The 25056-nt window shown below is 38.3% G+C and overlaps 2 protein-coding genes across 4 annotated transcripts; one reads left to right on the forward strand and one right to left on the reverse strand.

The window, feature by feature from the left end:
• Positions 1–1017: 1017 nt before the first annotated feature.
• On the reverse strand, positions 1018–11839 carry uros (uroporphyrinogen III synthase). Of its 2 annotated transcripts, none has more exons than XM_060893791.1 (10): positions 11667–11839; positions 11317–11393; positions 10219–10302; positions 6031–6118; positions 5586–5657; positions 3957–4031; positions 3759–3842; positions 2856–2941; positions 2330–2428; positions 1018–1598 (listed from the first exon to the last, which is right to left on the reverse strand). In XM_060893791.1, the coding sequence occupies exons 2-10, from the start codon at positions 11377–11379 to the stop codon at positions 1467–1469; spliced, it is 783 nt and encodes a 260-aa protein (XP_060749774.1). In that variant the 5' UTR covers positions 11380–11393; positions 11667–11839; the 3' UTR covers positions 1018–1466. The 2 variants fall into 2 exon arrangements, with proteins under 2 accessions (XP_060749774.1, XP_060749782.1); XM_060893799.1 differs by having other exon boundaries at positions 11317–11489.
• Positions 11840–12182: 343 nt separating this feature from the next.
• zgc:92749 (Elongation of very long chain fatty acids protein 6-like) lies at positions 12183–22081 on the forward strand. 2 transcript variants are annotated; one of them, XM_060893768.1, is made up of 4 exons: positions 12183–12337; positions 18094–18225; positions 19008–19159; positions 19494–22081. In XM_060893768.1, exons 1-4 carry the CDS (start codon positions 12252–12254, stop codon positions 19934–19936), a joined length of 813 nt encoding a protein of 270 aa, XP_060749751.1. In that variant the 5' UTR covers positions 12183–12251; the 3' UTR covers positions 19937–22081. The 2 variants fall into 2 exon arrangements, with proteins under 2 accessions (XP_060749751.1, XP_060749760.1); XM_060893777.1 differs by lacking the exon at positions 12183–12337 and adding an exon at positions 16163–16232.
• The last annotated feature ends 2975 nt before the right edge of the window (positions 22082–25056 follow it).

Genomic DNA, 25056 nt, shown 5'->3' on the forward strand with positions numbered 1-25056 from the left:
GTGTCTTTAATCTTCGCTGCGCGAGCGCCACGCGCTTCACACCTACCTGTGAGCGCACCTGCGCGTGCACGTGCCACTCGGAAAACGCAAAGCCAGGTGCGTTAAGTCAGGTTTTTATTTTTATTGCTTTATTTCTGTTGTCTGTCAGGTGGATGGGACGTTTTACAGCTTCTACTGTGGGGGGCAGGTGCGTCAGGGTCGAGTGCAAAATTGTGACGTTTGTTTTATTGTCAAAAATATAATATATTAACGACAGTGTGTGTGTCCCCCCCCCCATGTTTCCCCCACTGATACACACAAGATTGGCTCATTTTACTGACATAATATTCACGTAAAAGCTGGAAAATAAAATATGGTAAACTGCACAGACATGCAATAACAATTTATTACAAATAAAATTATATACTTTTGAAATGTATTCTAACGAAATGGATCATCTCGATCTGAGAAATCGTTAGTTTACACCATTATACCCTTAATTACCCTTATGACAAACAGTATTTATGAATATGCAAAAATATGCAAATACAGACGCTAGTCTAATATCGCTAATATTAGCTAATTTAGCTGGCTAGCTGACTGCAAGCGACTACTAGCTTACGATTTTGTAAAAAAAAAAAAAAAAAAAAAAAAAAAACACGACACAAGTGGGATTTTAGTTTGATTATGTTTAACATTTAACCTCTAAGAATAACATTACAATCAGGGTTATATTAATCGCTAATCATTTCTACTGTAAATTAGCTAGCTACAGTTAATTAGCATGAAACAAAGTTCCACACTTCACCCAGTAACTTTGTGATTGGTCAAAGTCCAAAATACCAGGTGAATTTAATGTATTTCTAAAGAGTCAAAAATGATAAAGCACCCAGTAATTTGTGGTCACAGAGATATAAACATACTACGGTGATTATTTCCCTTCAACGGCACATCCTGTTGTGTTTTATTCCTTACTTTGCATTAATGCATGTCCAGTCATTCTCACAACTTTGTCTTAAGTGAGAAAAACAAACAGTGTGAAAGTATAAACTGTCCTTTATTTGCATTTTCATCTGAAACAGAACTCAGAACAGAGCCGTAACACAGAGTCATTACAGCGCATCAAATACAAACATTGTGATGATAATCAAAATAAAAGCAGCGCAACAAAATACAGAAAAACTGTCCGTTTCTTGGACGGATGCGTCGCGGGATATCGAGCGGAATCGACGGTAATAATATTCGGTAACTTTTGTAGGTTGTTTTTTTCTTTGATCTAAAGTTTTTATTGTATATTCAGTTTCTTCAATCTTCCAGTTATTTTGCTGTATTTCCAAAATCTGGCAAAACATCAGTAATAAGATTATGGTGTGTATTCAGTAAAGCTTATGACCGACTAACCGATATGTTTATTTAATGTTGCCTAAATGTTGTGATCTTTTAGCTTTGGATGTGATAGCTCAGGTGTTGATGGACGGAGGCTGGGGTCAGAGGTCGTCGCTTAGGCTGTGTGTGATGGCTGTGGCCAGGTGCTGCGGCGTGGGTTTCTGAGCCGAGCAGCTGACGCTCACACCAGCTTCCTGTAGAGCCTCGGCCGTGGTGGGACCGATAGCAGCAAACTGGAATGTTCATGCACACACACACACACACACACTTTTACAATCCAAATGTACTTAGAACCTAAACTATACTGTATATATGGTATAATCCAGTTTATTAATTAATCCTCTAATCCAGTGTAAATATTTACATTAAAGACTTGTAATAAAGCAGAAAGGATATGTTAACGATTCAATAAATGATTCATAAATGATTCATTCTAAATGAAGAGATTTATTATCTAAACTTATTGCAGCGTTCAGCAAAAACAAAACAAAACATTTTTTTATATGTTAAAATGTGCAAACAAATGATCATTTTTAACTTAATTCATTAATTTAAAGATTTCCTTTTACAGAGTCTAAAGATTCAAGATTCAAAGATTCAAATGTGTACAGACACTAAGACAGAAAAACAGAACCCTGACCACCTGATTATTGCTGATTTCTTTCCTATAATAGCATGTCCTGGTGTGTTATATTCCTTTTACCTTTTTAAAATGTATTAAAAAACAACTCTGAGCTACATCAGTTATAAGGAGTCATTTTCTCACCACCACGTTTTATTTCCTCTGCTCACGCACGTTTTTGACCCGTTTGCGTGAAGCGCCGTGAAGTGGTTACTATAGAAACCATAACGTATTATACTGAACAGGTTAATATACACCTGTTATATTTCTGCTGTTATAGAAACTGAATCAAAACCTTCTGACCAATCAGAATGCAGAAGCGGGTGTGAGTCGTGATATCACCTTGATCTGGTCCAGTTGTTCTCCAGCCAGTTTCTTTACCAGCTCCAGACAAAACTTTACTCCAGAAGGACTGAAGAAAGCAACACTGGCTGGAACTCCCTGACACACACACACACACACACACACACACACACGTTAAACACTGGACACTGAACAGTATACATACATTAGCACATGTTTTATATTCCTATACAGAAACCTGTATATTTATTTAAATATATTCGCATTCCCTGTTTTCTATTTGAGAATTCTACAATTTTACTTTCAAGTTAATTCTTGGTTCAATGTTTTTTTAAGACTTTATTTAGAATACGAAGCACTTTAAAGTTACTGGCTTTTTGAAACTGAATGATAGGTCATATTCTCATATATAGATACTACAGACTAGATCATGTCTACCTCCAACATCATCTTCCATCTCCAGAGCTTTAGGTGATGATCAGATGGAGTGAGAGACAGAGTTAAAGGTGGAGAGCTGAACGATACGGCAGGAGTTTAAAGGGTTAAAGCTGTGAGTGAACGTCACCTGCTCTGTGAAGTAGCGCGTGATGTTCTTCTCCAACTCTGGATGTTCAGCCGTCTCATAGACTGTTAGAGTCTCCAGAGAAATACCTGAGAGGGCAGAAACAAAATAGCCAGGAGGTGAAAGAGAGATTTTTTTATTTGAACTCAGCTTTATTAAATAAACAATCAGCTGCAATAAAAGATTATAAAACAGATGACATTCAACATCACTTCAATCTAAAAGTGTTCAAATCATTCACTGCTATAAAAAAATGACAATCTTGTGTGTAGTAAGAGAGAGAAAGAGAGAGAGAGAGTGTTTGTGTGTGTGTGAGCAAGAGAGGGAGAGAGAGAGAGAGAGTTTGTGTGTGTGAGCAAGAGAGGGAGAGAGAGAGAGCGAGAGAGAGTTTGTGTGTGTGTGTGTGAGCAAGAGAGAGAGATAGAGAGAGAATTTGTGTGTGTGTGAGCAAGAGAGGGAGAGAGAGAGAGAGAGAGCGAGAGAGTTTGTGTGTGTGTGTGAGCAAGAGAAAGAGAGAGTGTTTGTGTGTGTGAGCAAGAGAAAGAGAGAGAGAGTTTGTGTGTGTGTGTGTGTGTTAGTGTGTGTGTGTGAGCAAGAGAGAGAGATAGAGAGAGAATTTGTGTGTGTGTGAGCAAGAGAAAGAGAGAGAGTGTTTGTGTGTGTGAGCAAGAGAAAGAGAGAGAGAGTTTGTGTGTGTGTGTGTTAGTGTGTGTGAGTGAGCAAGAGAGAGAGATAGAGAGTTTGTGTGTGAGAGCAAGAGAGAGAGATAGAGAGAGAGAGAAAGAGAGCATGAGAGATAACCTGCTAACGTTCTCCTTGTAATAGTGCACAGTCAGACGCTGTGCTGTAATTACGATAGTGAACAAACACACACACACACACACACACACACACAGTGTCTCTCACCATGTTGTCTCAGTGTTGTAGGCAGCACTTCCCTCTTCAGAGAGCCACAGGGAAAAAAAAGAGGCAAAGACATGGAGTTTTCTCCTAGAATCACACACACACACACACACACACACACACACACACACACACACACACACACAAAATAACTTCCTGTTCCATGTTGCTAAACTGTACAGAGCTGTGTTTTTTTCTTACTCTCAATAATGAGTCGAGACAGAACCTCAGCCGTGCCTGTGTGTTCGCCGAGGGGCTTCAGACCCAGAGCCTCAACTACACACACACACACACACACACTTTAATTAGCAGCTCATTAGTTAATTCAGTAAAGAGAAAGGCAGCAGGCGAGTGTGAATGTCACCTCTGTGGCAGAGTCAGCGGCTGAGCTCCTGAACTAACATCCTGAGCGTTACGACTGCGTAATTCACTCTATAGAGCTGTTATTACACTCAGCACATGTTCACTTCACACAGGACACACTGAGGTTAATACAGAGCCTGTGACGTGTCATTACAGCAGAGAATAAAACACTGGCTGTGGCTGCAAATAGAACTTTTCCCAGTATTTCTGCATTGGAATGTTATTGACATTGATACACATTTAATATTAATTTGGACACATAAATAAATTCATATAATAATTACATTCATTATTGTATATAATAGAGTTTATTTAAATAATTAAACAATTAAATAATTGATTAAATAATTTCAAACATCATACTAAACTTTTTACTTAATAAAAAAAATAACTTTGGCATCTGCACACTGACTCTGAACAAACTTATTAATGTGTGCGTGGGTGTGTGTGTGTGTGTAGTGTGTGTGCGTGTGTATGTGTGTGCGTGGGTGTGTGTGTGTGTGTAGTGTGTGTGCGTGTGGTGTGTGTGTGTGTGGTGTGGGTGTGCGTGTGGTGTGGGTGTGCGTGTAGTGTGTTTGCGGTGTGTGTGTGTGTGTGTGTGTGTGTGTGGTGTGCGTGTGTTGTGTGTGTGTGTGGTGTGTGTGTAGTGTGTGGTGAGTGTGTGTGGTGTGTGTGTGTGTAGTGTGTGTGCGAATGTGGGGTGCATGTGTGGGGTGCGTGTGTGGGTGCGTGTGGTGTGTGTGGTGTGTGTGTGTGGTGAGTGTGTGTGGTGTGGTGTGTGCGTGTGTGTGTGGGTAGTGTGTGTGTGTGTGTGTGGTGGTTGTGTGTGCGTGTGTGTGTGGTGTGTGTGCGGTGTGTGTGCATGTGTGTGTGTGGTGTGTGTGTGCGTGTGGTGTGTATGTGTGTGGTGTGTGTACTGTATGCGTATGTGTGTGTGTGGTGTGTGTGCGTGTGTGGTGGTTGTGTGTGTGAGTGTGTGTGTGTGGTGGTTGTGTGTGTGTGTGTGTGTGCGTGTGTGGTGGTTGCGTGTGCGTATGTGTGTGTGGTGGTTGTATGTGTGTATGTGTGTGTGGTGGTTGTGTGTGCGTATGTGTGTATGTGTGTGTGGTGGTTGTATGTGTGTATGTGTGTGTGGTGGTTGTGTGTGCGTATGTGTGTATGTGTGTGTGGTGGTTGTGTGTGTGTATGTGTGTGTGTGGTGGGTGTGTGTGTGTGGTGTGTGTGTGTGTATGTGTGTGTGGTGGTTGTGTGTGCGTATGTGTGTATGTGTGTGTGGTGGTTGTGTGTGCGTATGTGTGTGTGCGTGTGTGGTTGTTGTGTGTGTGTGTGTATGTGTGTGTGTGTGTGTATGTGTGTATGTGTGTGTGGTGGTTGCGTGTGTGTATGTGTGTGTATGTGTGTGTGGTTGTTGTGTGTGTGTGTGTGTGTGTGTGTGTATGTGTGTGTGTGTGTGTGTGGTTCACTCACCTAATGATGCGGTCACTTTCCCCACCACATACACAGACTTCATGCCCCACTGTTCCTTCACTGTGTCCCAATCTGAAAATGTTCAAATAATTGTTTAGAAAATATTTTAGAGGTGAAATTCTCCAAAATTGGAACAGTGTATAGTTCAGTTGTTCTTTTTAGAACTGATCAGTACTCTTCGGAGCATCGCGTTCTACACAGAACCCATTTACATTAGAACGTTAGAACTGGAATCCAAACAAAAATAAACCCAATTATATAAAAACGAATATTTTTTTGGCTGAGATTAAAAACAGAAGACAGCTTATAGTGGCCCCTAGTGGCCAACTAGTGTCACTGCATTAAATACAAACTATTCATTTTATAACAATTGTTAAAAATCCTAAAGTCTTGGACAGAGTCTATTCTCTCTGTCACACACACACACACACACACACACACACACCTTCTCTGTTTTCAATGCACCGTCTAACAGCCTCCACCGCTCTGGGACTTGTGAAAACGAGCCCGCCATATCTCTGTGTATCAAACAGCTGTGTGTGTATCAACACACACACACACACACACACACACACACACACAGTTAGACAAATTAGTTCTACAATAATTCTACAATATCATAAACTGTACATTATTCCATCACTTTCAATTTATTTTAACTGTCTAGTGCTTTTATCAGTGGACATTGTCTCAAAGCAGCTTTATAGAAACATAAAACAAGTAAAAGTTATAGTTTAAAGTTTAAACTTTACTATTTATCTCTAACATTTATCCCTAATGATCCACCCTGAGGTGAGGATGGTGAAGAAAAACTCCCTGAGCTGATATGAGGAAGAAACCTTGAGAGGAACCAGACTTAGAACTTAACCTCATCCTCATTTGGGTGAATCTGGACAGGAAATAATGTCAATGTAAATAATGTAAATAATGTCAATGTAAATAATGTAAATAATGTAAATGTAAATAATGTCAATGTAAATAATGTAAATAATGTCAGTGTAAATAATGTACATAATGTAAATGTAAATAATGTAAATAATGTCAATGTAATTAATGTAAATAATGTCAATGTAAATGATGTATATAATGTAAATAATGTAAATAATGTAAATAATGTCAATGTAAATAATGTAAATAATGTCAGTGTAAATAATGTAAATAATGTCAGTGTAAATAATGTAAATAATGTCAGTGTAAATAATGTAAATGTAAATAATGTAAATAATGTCAATAATGTAAATAATGTCAATGTAAATAATGTAAATAATGTCAGTGTAAATAATGTAAATAATGTCAGTGTAAATAATGTAAATGTAAATAATGTAAATAATGTCAATAATGTAAATAATGTCAATGTAAATAATGTCAGTGTAACTAATGTAAATAATGTAAATGTAAATAATGTAAATAATGTCAATGTAAATAATGTCAATGTAAATAATGTAAATAATGTCAATGTAAATAATGTAAATGTAAATAATGTAAATAATGTAAATAATGTCAATGTAAATAATGTAAATAATGTAAATAATGTCAGTGTAAATAATGTAAATAATGTAAATGTAAATAATGTAAATAATGTCAATGTAAATAATGTAAATAATGTCAATGTAAATGATGTATATAATGTCAGTGTAAATAATGTAAATAATGTAAATAATGTCAGTGTAAATAATGTCAGTGTAAATAATGTAAATGTAAATAATGTCAATAATGTCAGTGTAAATAATGTAAATAATGTCAATGTAAATAATGTAAATAATGTAAATAATGTCAGTGTAAATAATGTAAATAATGTCAATGTAAATAATGTAAATGTAAATAATGTCAATGTAAATGTACATAATGTAAATAATGTCAGTGTAAATAATGTAAATAATGTCAGTGTAAATAATAATAATGTCAGTGTAAATAATGTAAATGTAAATAATGTAAATAATGTCAATAATGTAAATAATGTCAATGTAAATAATGTCAGTGTAACTAATGTAAATAATGTAAATGTAAATAATGTAAATAATGTAAATGTAAATAATGTCAATGTAAATAATGTAAATAATGTCAATGTATATAATGTCAGTGTAAATAATTTAAATAATGTAAATAATGTCAATGTAAATAATGTAAATAATGTAAATAATGTCAGTGTAAATAATGTAAATAATGTCAATGTAAATAATGTAAATGTAAATAATGTAAATGTAAATAATGTCAATAATGTCAGTGTAAATAATGTAAATGTAAATAATTTAAATAATGTAAATAATGTCAATGTAAATAATGTAAATAATGTAAATGTAAATAATGTCAATGTAAATAATGTCAATGTAAATAATGTAAATAATGTCAATGTATATAATGTCAGTGTAAATAATTTAAATAATGTAAATAATGTCAATGTAAATAATGTAAATAATGTAAATAATGTCAGTGTAAATAATGTAAATAATGTGAATGTAAATAATGTAAATGTAAATAATGTAAATGTAAATAATGTCAATAATGTCAGTGTAAATAATGTAAATGTAAATAATTTAAATAATGTAAATAATGTCAATGTAAATAATGTAAATAATGTAAATAATGTCAGTGTAAATAATGTAAATAATGTCAATGTAAATAATGTAAATGTAAATAATGTAAATAATGTCAATGTAAATAATGTCAGTGTAACTAATGTAAATAATGTAAATGTAAATAATGTAAATAATGTAAATGTAAATAATGTAAATGTAAATAATGTAAATAATGTCAATAATGTAAATAATGTCAATGTAAATAATGTCAGTGTAACTAATGTAAATAATGTAAATGTAAATAATGTAAATAATGTCAATGTAAATAATGTCAATGTAAATAATGTAAATAATGTCAATGTAAATAATGTGAATGTAAATAATGTAAATAATGTCAATGTAAATAATGTCAATGTAAATAATGTAAATAATGTAAATAATGTAAATAATGTCAGTGTAAATAATGTAAATAATGTAAATGTAAATAATGTAAATAATGTCAATGTAAATAATGTAAATAATGTCAGTGTAAATAATGTAAATAATGTCAGTGTAAATAATGTAAATAATGTCAATAATGTCAGTGTAAATAATGTAAATAATGTCAGTTTAAATAATGTAAATAATGTCAATGTAAATAATGTAAATAATGTCAGTGTAAATAATGTAAATAATGTCAATAATGTCAGTGTAAATAATGTAAATAATGTCAGTTTAAATAATGTAAATAATGTCAATGTAAATAATGTAAATAATGTCAATGTAAATAATGTCAGTGTAAATAATGTAAATAATGTAAATAATGTCAGTGTAAATAATGTAAATGTAAATAATGTCAATAATGTAAATAATGTCAATCTAAATAATGTAAATAATGTCAGTGTAAATAATGTCAATAATATAAATAATGTCAATAATGTAAATAATGTAAATGTAAATAATGTCAATAATGTCAGTGTAAATAATGTAAATAATGTAAATAATGTCAGTGTAAATAATGTCAATAATATAAATAATGTCAATAATGTAAATAATGTAAATAATGTAAATGTAAATAATGTCAATAATGTCAGTGTAAATAATGTAAATAATGTCAATAATGTCAGTGTAAATAATGTAAATAATGTCAATAATGTCAGTGTAAATAATGTAAATAATGTCAATGTAAATAATGTCAATAATGTCAGTGTAAATAATGTAAATAATGTAAATAATGTCAGTGTAAATAATGTAAATAATGTCAATAATGTCAGTGTAAATAATGTAAATAATGTCAATAATGTCAGTGTAAATAATGTAAATAATGTCAATGTAAATAATGTCAATAATGTCAGTGTAAATAATGTAAATAATGTAAATAATGTCAGTGTAAATAATGTAAATAATGTCAATGTAAATAATGTAAATAATGTCAATAATGTCAGTGTAAATAATGTAAATAATGTAAATAATGTCAATAATGTCAGTGTAAATAATGTCAGTGTAAATAATGTAAATGTAAATAATGTAAATAATGTCAGTGTAAATAATGTAAATAATGTCAATAATGTCAGTGTAAATAATGTAAATAATGTAAATAATGTCAATGTAAATAATGTAAATAATGTCAATAATGTCAATAATGTCAGTGTAAATAATGTCATTTCTACAACAGTTTATAGTCCAGTGGAATTGTCCATAATCCTTGACTGGGTTCATGTCGTGTTTCCTCTGAGAAACAAACACACATTTAAACTGTAATTCTTTCAATCAAACAAAATAAAGTTAGTCATCTTCTCCTTTCTGTGCAGTTTCTATTTTTTGTCATCTACAGCTTGGTTTCCCTTCTACTTAAAAAGTATTTCTCAATGATCACGTTTTCTCAGTTGGTGGTGATGACGTTACGGATGCATCTGAAAAAACAAAGGCATAAATGGAGCTCTAATCGAGAGCCAAGTCACTCTGTCACTATCTAATCACCAGATTATCAATGATTGGAGCAAAAAATCTGCAACAAATGTAGACACGTAAAATGAAACGTGTTTTTACTGTAAAAGACGGGGAGAGTTTCTATTGCGCCACTAGCAGGAAGTCAGCAGTCAGTACTGTGTGTAGACGAGTGTGATCTGATACTAAACCTGATCTGACAGACGAGTCAGGGAGACAAACTGAAACGCCAGGACGGGGATGAGTGTAGCCGAGTGTCCATACACCGAAAGCTCCTGAAAAAATACACATCCACACATCCAGGAGAGATAATGAGATTATTTCAGGAAAGGATTTTCAAGAACATTTCTGCTACTTTGACCTGGATACAGCGCTTACTGAGGAGGAAACAATGACTGAAATGCAAAGTGATGACAATATACAGTATGATTTCAGGCATGGTTAAGCAAAGAATATCAAAACCACTGAACAAATTATGACAAAATAAAAAAATTTAAAAAAGCGACAAGGAGTCTTTTAAGTGTCGACTCTTATTTTTGAACCGAGTCAAATGATCTGACTCACTGAGAAGAACCATCTATAGAGATGAATGTAATATCGTCATACTGTATATGCAGCTCTCCAGCTCGCTCTTCTTCTCTCTCTCTCTCTCTCTCTCTCTCTCTCTCACTCTCCTGCAATTTGTAGTGTTATAACCGGGAATTTAAACAAATTTAACTGTGATTATTTATAATAAATAAAGTACAAAATATTGGCACCCCCGGTTCTGTGAAACCCCTAAATAAGTCCTGGTGTAAGACGTTACTATCAGGAGTCCAGAATAATTGGAACGAAGCTGACCTGCACGTGAATATTTATTTATACCAGGATAAACACAACTGTTCCTGGACAGAGAACACACACACACACACACACACACACACACACACACACACACACACACACACACACACACATACAAACAGCATCATGAAGATCAAAATCTATTTAATTTCTATTGTTAATATTATCTGTATTCACCTTGGGACTGAGAGTAACTTCAACTTCAATTCTCTATGTATGTACTGTACATGTAGAAGAGTTGACAATAAAGAAAAACTTAAACTTGAACTTGAAAAAGAGCTTTGTGTTTTTTTCTACACCACAATTTACCAGTCATGAGAGTTTCTGCACCTTTAACACACCTGATTCAACTGATCAGCTAATGAACAGCTTGTGATGAGTTAAATTATTAATTAAATAAGAGAAAACACTCAGGTGTGTAAGACAGAGGGGTCAGAAACACTTACCTTGATGTATGGATCTGATCCACTCTCGCTCTCTCTGGGCTCTTTTAACACCAGCACCTTCATTCTGTCACCTGTAGCTATTACACAAAACAGTGCAATGTGACCCAGGGAGCGTGTGCATGCTTATAACCGCTTATAAGCAGTGAGTGAGCACAAGGCACGTGGAACAACGCCTTAAAATAAACACATGCACAAAACTGATAACAGAGAAGTGCACAAGAGCAGTGCAAGCAACACACAACATGTTCTACACAATGACTAACAATGTGGAAATGTGACTAGAAATAACGTTTCCTTCAACAACAACAACAACAACAACAACAACAATAATAATATTAATAATAATAAACCTGCAGTTCCTGCTCTTCACAAACGAGCGGTTAAAAGTTCACCTTCTCTCATGTTATACAGTATTTAAATATAAAAATATGATTTAATAAATCAGGAAATATATCAAATAAACTTTCAGTGCTGGGATTGTTTATATTTTCTGGTCCTCTGTAAAGTAACACAGCTATTTGACCTTTTTTCAAAATTAAAGCTTGTTTATATTAAAAGTACATGTTGTAAGATACGTTATACAATTAGAATTATTTCAATAAGGTGTTATTATTTATTGTTTTATGTCTATTATTTAAACATGTTCTAAAATAACATTTATTTGTATTTCAAGACATTCCCATCGAGACACTTATCTTAAAAAAACAACCAGGAAGAAGAAGAGGTCAGAGTCACATTATTGGTTGGCTGGGTGTTTTAGTCCCGCCTTTTAATCTATGATTGGCTAGTGTCACCTTGCTTGCTGAGCTGTGATTGGCTAACAGGAAGAAGGTGACTCTTTAGGGTGGTACTACGCCCTTAAGTTTTGGATGAAATGAGTGAGTCACTCGAGTTCACATTATTCTCTTAACCAAACTCACTGTATTTAAACTAACATGAATGACACCATACTTACAGGGTATTTTGACTTCGAGCGGCATTTCGATGAAAAAGTTGCATTTAAATGGTTTGAGGAAAACTGGTGAGTAAACTGGCCAATCTTTTTTACTCAATGAATCAATGAATCAACCAATGAATCAAACAACGAATCGATGAATCAAACAACGAATCGATGAATCAACCAATGAATGAAATTTCACTGTGTCTAGATTCAAAATTCCACTGCATTACATATTTCTTTTTAGTAAATGTTACTAAGCCTTTCTTAAGAAATATAAGTCAGATATTAAAGAGAATTGTTCTTTCTGTCATTCACTTGTTTTGGCAATACACACACACACACACACACACACACACACACACAGACATTTTGGTCTGATATGTTAATGTTTATCCAGTCGTATTTTATAAGTGACTTTTCTTTCTGTTTTAAAGATGTTTTCTTTGGATTGTTCGACTATTCTAAAGAAAATATAAAGAAATAATTAATAATTTGTGTTTCCTACTGGCTAAATTTCACATACATAAACAAACATTTACTGGCTCTAAACATCTTTTCTGTAATCAGAGATGATCTTGACATGTATATTGAAACTATTCAATGCTCTATTAATCCCAAAGCTATGAAAACTGTTTCTCTTTATTTATCCTTTTTGTCCTCTTAAAGTTTACATAATCTATATTACATTGTTGTTGTATTATTACCCTGACAATTTATTTATTTGTGTTTACGTATGTTTCTTCTTTGTATTTCATATAATGCTTTGATGTTTTGTACTGTTTTATAATATTTAAATATATATATATATATATATATATATATATATATATATATATATATATATATATATATATATATAATTTCTTTTTAGTATTATATTAATTACAGAAATAAAAAAATTTACAAAAAAGAAAGGAAAGACCTACTTAAATGTGTCCCATGTTACTGAAATCACTCATCTGTCTGTCTATATATCTGTCTGTCTGTATATCTGTCTGTCTGTATATCTGTCTGTATGTCTATATCTGTCTGTCTGTATATCTTTCTGTCTGTATGTCTGTCTGTCTGTCTGTATATCTGTCTGTCTGTATATCTGTCTGTATATCTGTCTGTCTGTCTGTCTGTCTGTATATCTGTCTGTCTGTATATCTGTCTGTCTGTATATCTGTCTGTCTGTCTGTCTGTATATCTGTCTGTCTGTATATCTGTCTGTATATCTGTCTGTCTGTCTGTCTGTATATCTGTCTGTCTGTATATCTGTCTGTCTGTCTGTCTGTATATCTGTCTGTCTGTATATCTGTCTGTCTGTATATCTGTCTGTCTGTATATCTGTCTGTCTGCCTGTATAACTGTCTGTATATGTCAATTTCTCTGTATATCTGTCTGTCTGTCTGTATATCTGTCTGTCTGTATATCTGTCTGTCTGCCTGTATAACTGTCTGTATATTTGCCAATTTCTCTGTATATCTGTCTGTCTGTATATCTGTCTGTCTGTCTGTTTGTCTGTATATCTGTCTGTATATCTGTCTGTCTGTCTGTATCTGTCTGCCTGTCTATCTGTCTGTATATCTGTCTGTCTGTCTGTCTGTCTGTCTGTCTGTCTGTCTGTTTGTCTGTCTGTCTGTCTGTCTGTCTCTGTCTGTCTGCCTGTCTATCTGTCTGTATATCTGTCTGTCTGTCTGTCTGTCTGTCTGTCTGTCTCTGTCTGTCTGTCTGTCTATAATGTCTGCAGTGTTGCAGTAAAAGTACTGTATTAATGTAAGTAGAAGCAGGATGTTGGTAAGAAAAGCTGTAAAAACAAAACTTCATTTCTTACAACTTTGCTTTATGTTTTGCTCACATTTCTTTAGAAACTCTGTTGTTGTTGTTGTTGTTGTTGTTGTTGTTGTTGTTTTTAACTACTCCATAACAACATCCGTCCATCCATCCGTCCATCCATCCGTCCGTCTATCCGTTTAATCACACCATCCATATCCCTGGTATCTGCAGTGTACTTTATGTAGAAGTTATTTGAGAAATGTGTAAGACTTTCCTCAGCAGTGTTTCTGCTTGTGCACCTGAGACGTGAGACGTGAGACGTGACGTCCCCACTGTAAACAGCAGTCCTGTACACTTTGGGGGTTTTTGACGCCTCTCGTGATGATTTCTGTTGTGAGACGTGATCCTTTATTCAGATTTGTTTAAGATACAAAATGAAAGCTGTTCTAAATCTGTCTGTCACTGACTACATGTCTGTCTGCCAGTGTATTTATGTATAGTTGTCTTTCTCCTTATTTTGGTCTGTGTAACTGACTACATGTCTGTCTATCTGTGGGTCTATCTGCCTGTATGTCTGTCTATCTGTGGGTCTATCTGCCTACATGTCTGTCTATCTGTGGGTCTATCTGCCTACATGTCTGTCTATCTGCCTACATGTCTGTCTATCTGTAGGTCTATCTGCCTACATGTCTGTCTATCTGTAGGTCTATCTGCCTACATGTCTGTCTATCTGTGGGTCTATCTGCCTACATGTCTGTCTATCTGCCTGTATGTCTGTCTATCTGTAGGTCTATCTGCCTACATGCCTGTCTATCTGCCTACATGCCTGTCTATCTGCCTACATGTCTGTCTATCTGTGGGTCTATCTGCCTACATGTCTGTCTATCTGTGGGTCTATCTGCCTACATGTCTGTCTATCTGTGGGTCTATCTGCCTACATGTCTGTCTATCTGCCTACATGTCTGTCTATCTGTAGGTCTATCTGCCTACATGTCTGTCTATCTGTGGGTCTATCTGCCTACATGTCTGTCTATCTGTGGGTCTATCTGCCTACATGTCTGTCTATCTGCCTACATGTCTGTCTATCTGTAGGTCTATCTGCCTACATGCCTGTCTATCTGCCTACATGTCTGTCTATCTGCCTACATGTCTGTCTATCTGTGGGTCTATCTGCCTACATGCCTGTCTATCTGCATTCCTGCCCCTCAGGTTGTTAGTCTGCCTGCCTGTCTATCTGCATTCCTGCCCCTCTGAATATCAGTTTGCTTGTCTTCCTTTTTATCTGTCTCTCTTTCAGTCTGCTGGTCTCTCTGACTCTCTATCTATCTGTCTGTCAGTAATTGAATTCTCTTACAGTTATGAACCGTACAGATGATGAAAGACTAAATGTACAAAGTCTCTCTTGTGCAGGACCAGATGAGGACACGGCCATGAGCTGTCTTTAAAAACATGTCTATAACGATGGTGCTGATATCTGACTGATACACACACACACACACACTCTTACACACAATCTCACTTTCTCTCACACACACCCTCTCTCTTTCTTATACACACGCTCTCAGATACACACTCTCACACATACACACTCTCACTCACATACACACACACTTTCCCATACATACTCTCACACACACTCTCACACACATTCACAAACACACACACATACATACACACACATGCACAAACACGCACGCACACACACACACACACACACTCTCTCTTACACACAATCTCACTTTCTTTCACACACACCCTTTCTCTTTCTTACACACACACTCACATACACACTCTCTCAGATACACGCTCTCACACATACACACTCTCACTCACATACATACACACACACACTCTCTCTCACTCACAGACACACACCCTCACACACTTAAATACACACACACACACACTTTCCCATACATACTCTCACACACACTCTCACACACATATACAAACACAGACATGCAATCTCACACACTCTTACACATACACGCTAACACACACCGTCACACTCTCACACATACTCACACTTACACGTTCTGCGTGGCCATAAAAGACCTTTAACCGCCCCTTGCTCTGATGTGTGTGTGTGTGTGTGTGTGTGTGTGTGCAAAGTCTCTTTTACTTTCTGAGTGTTATATAACACTAGTCAAGTGTAATGAGTTCAGAGTTCAGATGGAGAATAACCTTCTTCTCCTGACTTTGACCTGGTCCTGATTGTGTAAGATGAAAAACATTAGTTTTTTTTAAATCAGACGTGCTGCGTGTGTGTGTCAGATCAGACGTGCTGCGTGTGTGTGTCAGATCAGACGTACTGCGTGTGTGTGTGTCAGATCAGACGTGCTGCGTGTGTGTGTGTCAGATCAGACGTGCTGCGTGTGTGTGTGTCAGATCAGACTTGCTGCGTGTGTGTGTGTGTCAGATCAGACGTGCTGCGTGTGTGTGTGTCAGATCAGACGTGCTGCGTGTGTGTGTGTCAGATCAGACGTGCTGCGTGTGTGTGTGTCAGATCAGACGTGCTGCGTGTGTGTGTGTGTCAGATCAGACGTGCTGCGTGTGTGTGTCAGATCAGACGTGCTGCGTGTGTGTGTCAGATCAGACGTGCTGCGTGTGTGTGTGTCAGATCAGACGTGCTGGGCGTGTGTGTGTGTCAGATCAGACGTGCTGGGCGTGTGTGTGTGTCAGATCAGACTTGCTGCGTGTGTGTGTGTGTCAGATCAGACTTGCTGCGTGTGTGTGTGTGTCAGATCAGACGTGCTGCGTGTGTGTGTGTGTCAGATCAGACGTGCTGCGTGTGTGTGTCAGATCAGACTTGCTGCGTGTGTGTGTGTGTCAGATCAGACGTGCTGCGTGTGTGTGTGTCAGATCAGACGTGCTGCGTGTGTGTCAGATCAGACGTGCTGCGTGTGTGTGTCAGATCAGACGTTCTGCGTGTGTGTGTCAGATCAGACGTTCTGCGTGTGTGTGTCAGATCAGAAGTGCTGGGCGTGTGTGTGTCAGATCAGACGTGCTGGGCGTGTGTGTGTCAGATCAGACGTGCTGGGCGTGTGTGTGTCAGATCAGACGTGCTGGGCGTGTGTGTGTCAGATCAGACGTGCTGGGCGTGTGTGTGTCAGATCAGACGTGCTGGGCGTGTGTGTGTGTCAGATCAGACTTGCTGCGTGTGTGTGTGTGTTAGATCAGACGTGCTGCGTGTGTGTGTCAGATCAGACTTGCTGCGTGTGTGTGTGTCAGATCAGACTTGCTGCGTGTGTGTGTGTGTTAGATCAGACGTGCTGCGTGTGTGTGTCAGATCAGACGTGCTGGGCGTGTGCGTGTCAGATCAGACGTGCTGGGCGTGTGCGTGTCAGATCAGACGTGCTGGGCGTGTGCGTGTCAGATCAGACGTGCTGGGCGTGTGCGTGCCAGATCAGACGTGCTGGGCGTGTGCGTGCCAGATCAGACGTGCTGCGCGTGCGTATCAGATCAGACGTGCTGGGCGTGTGTGTGTCAGATCAGACGTGCTGGGCGTGTGTGTCAGATCAGACGAGCTGCGTGAGTTTATCAGATCAGACGAGCTGCGTGTGTGTCACTGAGTCAAACCAGCAGACCTGTTTAACATAAAGCCTCTTTTATAAATATTAATTTCAGGGGTGCCAGGGTCCGTCTGTCCGTCTGTCCGTCTGTCCGTCTGTCCGTCTGTCTGTCTGTCCGTCTGTCCGTCCTCACATGTCTGTCTCACTTTCTGCCTGTTTGTCACCCCACCTGTCTGTCTGCCACCCTGTCTAACTGTCTGCCTCTCTGTGTACCTCTCTGTCTGTCTGTCTGTCTGTCACACTACCTGTCCGTCTGTCCTCACGTCTGTCTCACTTTCTGCCTGTCTGTCTTATCTGTCTTACATTCTTCTTTCTTACCTATAGTATGTCTCTCTATCGCTCTCTCTTTTTTGTCTGCTTGTCATTGAATCTGTCTGTCTGTCTCTCTGTCTGTCTGTCTCATTGTATATTATGTAAATAAATGATGTTTATACATCAAAGAGTCTGAGTAGAACTATAAGTGTGTGTGTGTGTGTGTGTGTGTGTGTGTGTGTGTGTGTGTTACAGGACCACGTCCTTTGTGCTGTGCGCTGTGTACGCCACGGTTATCTTCCTCGGCCGGTACCTGATGAGAGACAGACAGAAGTTGGACCTGCGTGTTCCTCTGGTCCTCTGGTCCCTCAGCCTTGCGGTGTTCAGGTGAGAGAGGAAGAGGTTGTGTCTGTTACCATAGAAACGGTAACTGGACAGGTTTACAGTTTTTATAGTTTTCAGTAAAAACACTTTTAATTTACTTTCTTTAGGGAGTCTCCAGTGTCAGAGATCACCTTGTGTCTATAAACAAAGAAAAACACACACACACACACACACACACACAGAATACACATCACTCTGCTGTTCACACTTGTTGTACACTCTCTCACACATACACACTCACGCATGTACACGTACACTGTGTGTGTGTTTGTGTGAGCAGCAGACTGATGTGTGTATGTTGTGTGTGTGTATATGTTCAGAGTGTGTTCAGTGTGTGTGTGAGTTCTCTGTGTGTGTGTTCAGTGTGTGTTCAGAGCATGTGAGTGCATGTTCAGTGTGTGTGTGTGTGTGTTCAGAGCGTGTGAGTGCATGTTCAGTGTGTGTGTGTGTGTGTGTTCAGTGTGTGTGTACTGTATGTTCAGCGCGAGTGAGTGCATGTTCAGTGTGTGTGTGTGTTCGGTGTGTGTTCAGAGCGTGTGAGTGCATGTTCAGTGCGTGTGTGTGTTCAGTGTGTGTGTTCAATGGGTGTGTTCAGTGTGTGTGTGTATGTTCAACGCGTGTGAGTGCATGTTCAGTGTGTGTGTGTGTTCAATGTGTGTGTTCAATGTGTGTGTTCAATGTGTGTGTTCAGTGTGTGTGTGTTCAGTGTGTGTGTGTATGTTCAACGCGTGTGAGTGCATGTTCAGTGTGTGTGTGCAGCAGACTGATGTGTGTTGTGTCTTCAGTATAATAGGATCAGTGCGTACAGGATCCTACATGCTGCACCTCCTCAGTGATGGAGGATTCAGACAGACCGTGTGTGACACCACCTTCTACAGCGCCCCCATCAGCAAGTTCTGGGCCTTCGCCTTCGTCCTCAGCAAGGTGCCCGAGCTCGGTGAGGTCATACTTTTATTTACAAACACACACACAACCCCGGTGTAACAGTTCACACTCTTCAGCCTCATTGCTTTCTACACACTTTTTTTTTGTTTGTTTGCTATTTATTTAATTATTTATTTTGTTTTAGGTATTTTTTTTTTTTTATTATTTACACATTTATTTACTTATTAATTAACATTTAAACGTATAACAAAATATAAACATAACAGATATATTATAGATATACAGTAAATATAGATCTAATAGAAATAGTCACTAATATAATTGTTAGATTCTTTTTTTTTAAATATTTCTATTCCACATTGTTCCACATTTTGTTCCTGCATCAGGAGACACGGTGTTTATTGTCCTGCGTAAGCAGCGTCTGATCTTCCTGCACTGGTATCACCACATCACAGTGCTGCTGTACTCGTGGTACACCTATCAAGTGCGAGCTGCAGGAGGTTGCTGGTTCATCACCATGAACTTCACCGTGCACGCGCTCATGTACGGCTACTACGCTGCCAAAGCGGCCGGACTTCGCCTTCCTCGACTCTGCGCCATGATCATCACCGCCCTCCAGACTCTACAGATGGCTCTGGGTCTGACGGTGCTGGCGCTGGTGTACATCTGGCAGAATGACACCATGTGCAGATCCACCAACAGTAACATCACCTGGGGCTCACTCATGTATCTCAGCTACCTGCTGCTCTTCTCCTCCTTCTTCTACAAGTCCTACGTGAAAGGAGGAGGAAAGGAAACGGCTAAGGAGAGACGAGTTAAAGCCGAATAATGTGCTGCGATGGCCACATGGAGGAGTGGCTGCTCTCTCTCTCTCTCTCTCTCTCTCTCTTTATATATATATATATATATATAGTGTCTCGGGTGTGAACGGATCAGGTAATAGGTTTACACTGTATGTGATGTTTTAGTGTCACTGCAGCCAAAGTCGTTCCGAACAAAGTGGGAGAAATTGTTTAGGAAAGTCTGAGCGCCGTTATGATGCTCGTCAGAAATCCACCGATAGGAATATTACACTACAAACACACTACAAACTGCAAACACTATTGCACTACAAACACACACTACATCTACAAACACACAGTAATACATAGGACTAAACACCGCCCCCTGCTGGTCTATATCAAACACTGTGACTGTCTTCTGGATCAGATTCTGTGATATCTAATGGCCATCAAATACGTCTAACTCTCACATTCTTCCGAACGGAAAACCGTTATAATACTGTTATATATGGTTATAATGCTTTAATATAGTATAGCTCAGGTGTGCTGTCTAACCAGCTTCCTGTGGATCTAATCTCTGACCTTTATATTGTATATGGAGCCTGGAATCTGACCTGAAATCAGACTCTCTGAGGTTCTGAGGTGCCCAAAAGCATCATTTGTATGTATTTATATATCCCCAGTTTCCTGTCCCTGTATACCCATCTATCTGTTCATTCATCCATCCATCTGCCCATCCGCAAATCCATCCATTAGCCCATCCATCTATCCTTCTATAGATCCATCTGCCCATCCGTCCATCCCTCTATCCATCCGTTAGTCCATCCATCCATCTGCCCATCCGTCCATCCCTCTATCCATCCATCAGCCCATCCGCAAATCCATCCATTAGCCCATCCGCCCATCCCTCTATCCATCCATCTGCCCATCCGGCCATCCCTCTATCCATCCATCTGCCCATCCGTCCATCCCTCTATCCATTAATCTGCCCATCCAGCCATCCCTCTATCCATCCATTAGCCCATCCGGCCATCCCTCTATCCATTGATCAGCCCATCCGTCCATCCCTCTATCCATCCATCAGCCCATCCGTCCATCCCTCTATCCATCCATCAGCCCATCCGTCCATCCCTCTATCCATCCATCAGCCCATCCGTCCATCCCTCTATCCATCCATCAGCCCATCCGTCCATCCCTCTATCCATCCATCAGCCCATCCGTCCATCCCTCTATCCATCCATCTGCCCATCCGGCCATCCCTCTATCCATCCATCTGCCCATCCGGCCATCCCTCTATCCATCCATCTGCCCATCCGTCCATCCCTCTATCCATCCATCAGCCCATCCGTCCATCCCTCTATCCATCCATCAGCCCATCCGTCCATCCCTCTATCCATCCATCAGCCCATCCGTCCATCCCTCTATCCATCCATCAGCCCATCCGTCCATCCCTCTATCCATCCATCAGCCCATCCGTCCATCCCTCTATCCATCCATCAGCCCATCCGTCCATCCCTCTATCCATCCATCAGCCCATCCGTCCATCCCTCTATCCATCCATCTGCCCATCCATCCATCCATCCATGAATCCAACAGTATACCTGTCTATTTGTCCATACATTCACCCGTCCATGAAGCCATCCATCCGTTCATCCATTCATCAATATTTTCTTCCTTGAATCCAACAGTATGCCCATCCATCTGTCCATCCATCCAACTGTTTATCCATCCATCCATCCACCAGTGTATATAATGGAATGATATATATTCACACTCTCCCATGTCACAATGTTGATGACCAGGTTCCTTTTTCCTCATATCATCTCAGGGAGTTTTTCCTCACCACTCTCACCTCTGGCTCACTTACTGTACAGTATAAGGGATAAATGAACATGTTTACCTCACAGCTCTGGGGTTGGAGCTCCTGTCTCCACAGTGTGTGCAGTGTAGGTGAAATGTTCAGTCAATACTTCAGGGATTTCCTCTGAGTACTTCAGTTTCCTCCCCAAGTCCAAAGACATATTTAGAAGGTAGATGCCGACTGTAGATGGATGAATATTTCCAAATATCTGTTCATCCATCTATCAGTGTGTTCATCTGTCCATGTCTTTGTGTGTAATTTGAATGTAAACATAATCTGTATGTTAATGTAAACTCTGAATGACTGTATTAAATTGTAACGGTGCCTAAAACATCATCTAAAACTTTTATTTTAGAATTTCTTTTAAATTGAATTGTTCTTATGTTGAAAATATTTTCTAACAGCTGTCCAGAAGAGATTATTAAAGGTTTTTAAAAAAATAAATAAATGCCATGTTAAGTGTTTTATTAATCGAATATGACTGAAGAGACAAGCGGAAAAATTAATTAATAATTAATGTAAACAGTTTAAACAACGATTAATCCTGTAAGAGCGAACTGACTGTTACTGTACACACAAAACATGACATTTACAGGTAAGATGTCACACGGGTCACTTATGTTCACACGGGTCACTTATGATCATGGGTCACATGTTCACACGGGTCACTTATGTTCACACGGGTCACTTATGATCATGGGTCACATGTTCACACGGGTCACTTATGTTCACACGGGTCACTTATGTTCACACGGGTCACTTGTGTTCATACGGGTCACTTGTGTTCATACGGGTCACTTATGTTCACATGGGTCACATGTTCACACGGGTCACTTGTGTTCACACGGGTCACTTGTGTTCACACGGGTCACTTGTGTTCACACGGGTCACTTATGTTCACACGGGTCACTTATGTTCACATGGCTCACTTATGTTCACATGGCTCACTTATGTTCACATGGCTCACTTATGTTCACATGGGTCACTTATGTTCACATGGCTCACTTATGTTCATATGGCTCACTTATGTTCACATGGCTCAGTTATGTTCACATGGCTCACTTATGTTCACATGGCTCACTTATGTTCACATGGCTCACTTATGTTCACATGGGTCACTTATGTTCACATGGCTCACTTATGTTCACATGGGTCACTTATGTTCACATGGCTCACTTATGTTCACACGGGTCACTTATGTTCACACGGGTCACTTATGGCCTGTTCTTTTTTTTTTTTTTGTCTTTCTTTCTTTCTTTCTTTCTTTCTTTCTTTCTTTCTTTCTTTCCTTTCTTTCCTTTCTTTCTTTGTGTCTCTTTCTTTCAGAAAAAAGTGTTTATATTAATCGGTTAAACGCAAATTAAATAAAACACTAATCAGTGTGGAATTAAATATAAGATTTAATATAAAATAAGATTTAAATATAAAATAATAATAAAATTTTGTGCTTTAAGTTTAAAATGTTCCATATTTCTGTTTATAGAAAACTTTCTGTCAGTATTTATTGTTATAAACTTTTCTTTCAGTTAAACTGTAAAAAGCAATCTGTTAATTAATAACCGCACACACACAAGCACACAACACTTTGCTGTTTACACACACACAAACACACACAACACTTTGCTGTTCACATGCACACAAACACACAACACTTTGCTGTTCACACACACACAAACACACACAACACTTTGCTGTTCACACACACGCGCGCACACACAAACACACAAACACAAACACACAACACTTTTCTGTTCACATACACACAAACACACACAACACTTTGCTGTTCACACACACGCACACACACAAACACACAACACTTTTCTGTTCACAAACACACACAACACTTTGCTGTTCACACACACAAACACACAACACTTTGCTGTTCACACACACACAAACACACACAACACTTTGCTGTTCACACACACGCGCACACACACAAACACACAACACTTTTCTGTTCACACACACACGCACACAAACACACACAACACTTTGCTGTTCACACACACGCGCGCACACACAAACACACACAACACTTTGCTGTTCTCACACACACACACACCGAACATACACACACACTGAACATACACACACACCACTCTTGTGTGTGTAGTTATTAAGTGGTGTGAGCATCGGTTCACGTTTCAAGTGATAGCCACCTGTGACCCAGGATACTTTTGCATTTCAATGTTGTTTTCACGACTTGATTCATCTTTTGAACGTTTAAGTACCAACTTTGCTTCACCTCTATCAAACTCATCAAGCTCATCCACCAGAATGTCACAGTCATGGCCTGAAATTTACACATTTCCTGGAACATAATGCCAGCAGGTATTCAGAGTGCTGTTAAGAACGGTCAGAGACCTTCCCCTGCCGACGGACGACAAATGATTAGCATTCTTCCTGATGAAATAAGAAAACATGACCCAAACCCACCAACTCACAACGTGTTACTGTTACTCGACAAATAGTGATTCAGTATCCAAACACTTTTGAGGACACGATCGGTTAAGGCAGATTAGAGGTGGATATGAATCTAAACTGTCACAGCTGAAAGTATGCATAGAGCTTCTTATCATAGATAAGTCATCATAGGCTCCAAGGCAAAGACACTGGAAATACTAGAAAACCAAGTTCTACTGACTCGTATGGTTGCATATGTATTCATTAACAGGCTTTAAGTTGGTTTAGATCCTACCTGTCTGATCGATACCATTTTGTAGAATTAAATGGTGAATCCTCCAGTTTATTACCAGTTAATTATGGGGTCCCTCAAGGATCAGTTCTAGGACCTCTGCTTTTCTCGATATACATGCTTCCATTAGGTAACATTATTAGAAGACATGGGATTAGTTTCCACTGTTATGCTGATGATAAGCAGTTATACTTTATATCTCATCAAAACCAGATGAAATAGCTAAAGTGTCCAAATTAACTGAATGTGTTATAGAGATAAAAGATTTGATTAGCTGTAATTTTCTGTTGTTAAACTCAGATAAGACAGAAATACTACTTATTGGTCCAAAAACCGGTACACTTGTTTAGTACACTGGTTTTCTCCACTGCTTCTCTCTTTCTACCCATCTTGAGGCATCCAGAAATTGTACCAGCTCCGATCGTCTTCCGTGCGATGAAGATTTTTGGACCTTCACTGAGATGAGGTCAGATCTCTGAGATGTGGCCGGATCTCTTCATACAGATGCATATACGTATATATGGCTATTTTGAGCTGCTCAGTGACACAAATGTGAACAGACTTTTGGAAATGTCTATTCAGGAGTGTGGACAAATCATTACTCT

The sequence above is a fragment of the Tachysurus vachellii genome, chromosome 2, assembly GCF_030014155.1.
Source record: "Tachysurus vachellii isolate PV-2020 chromosome 2, HZAU_Pvac_v1, whole genome shotgun sequence".
Classification (NCBI taxonomy): domain Eukaryota; kingdom Metazoa; phylum Chordata; class Actinopteri; order Siluriformes; family Bagridae; genus Tachysurus; species Tachysurus vachellii.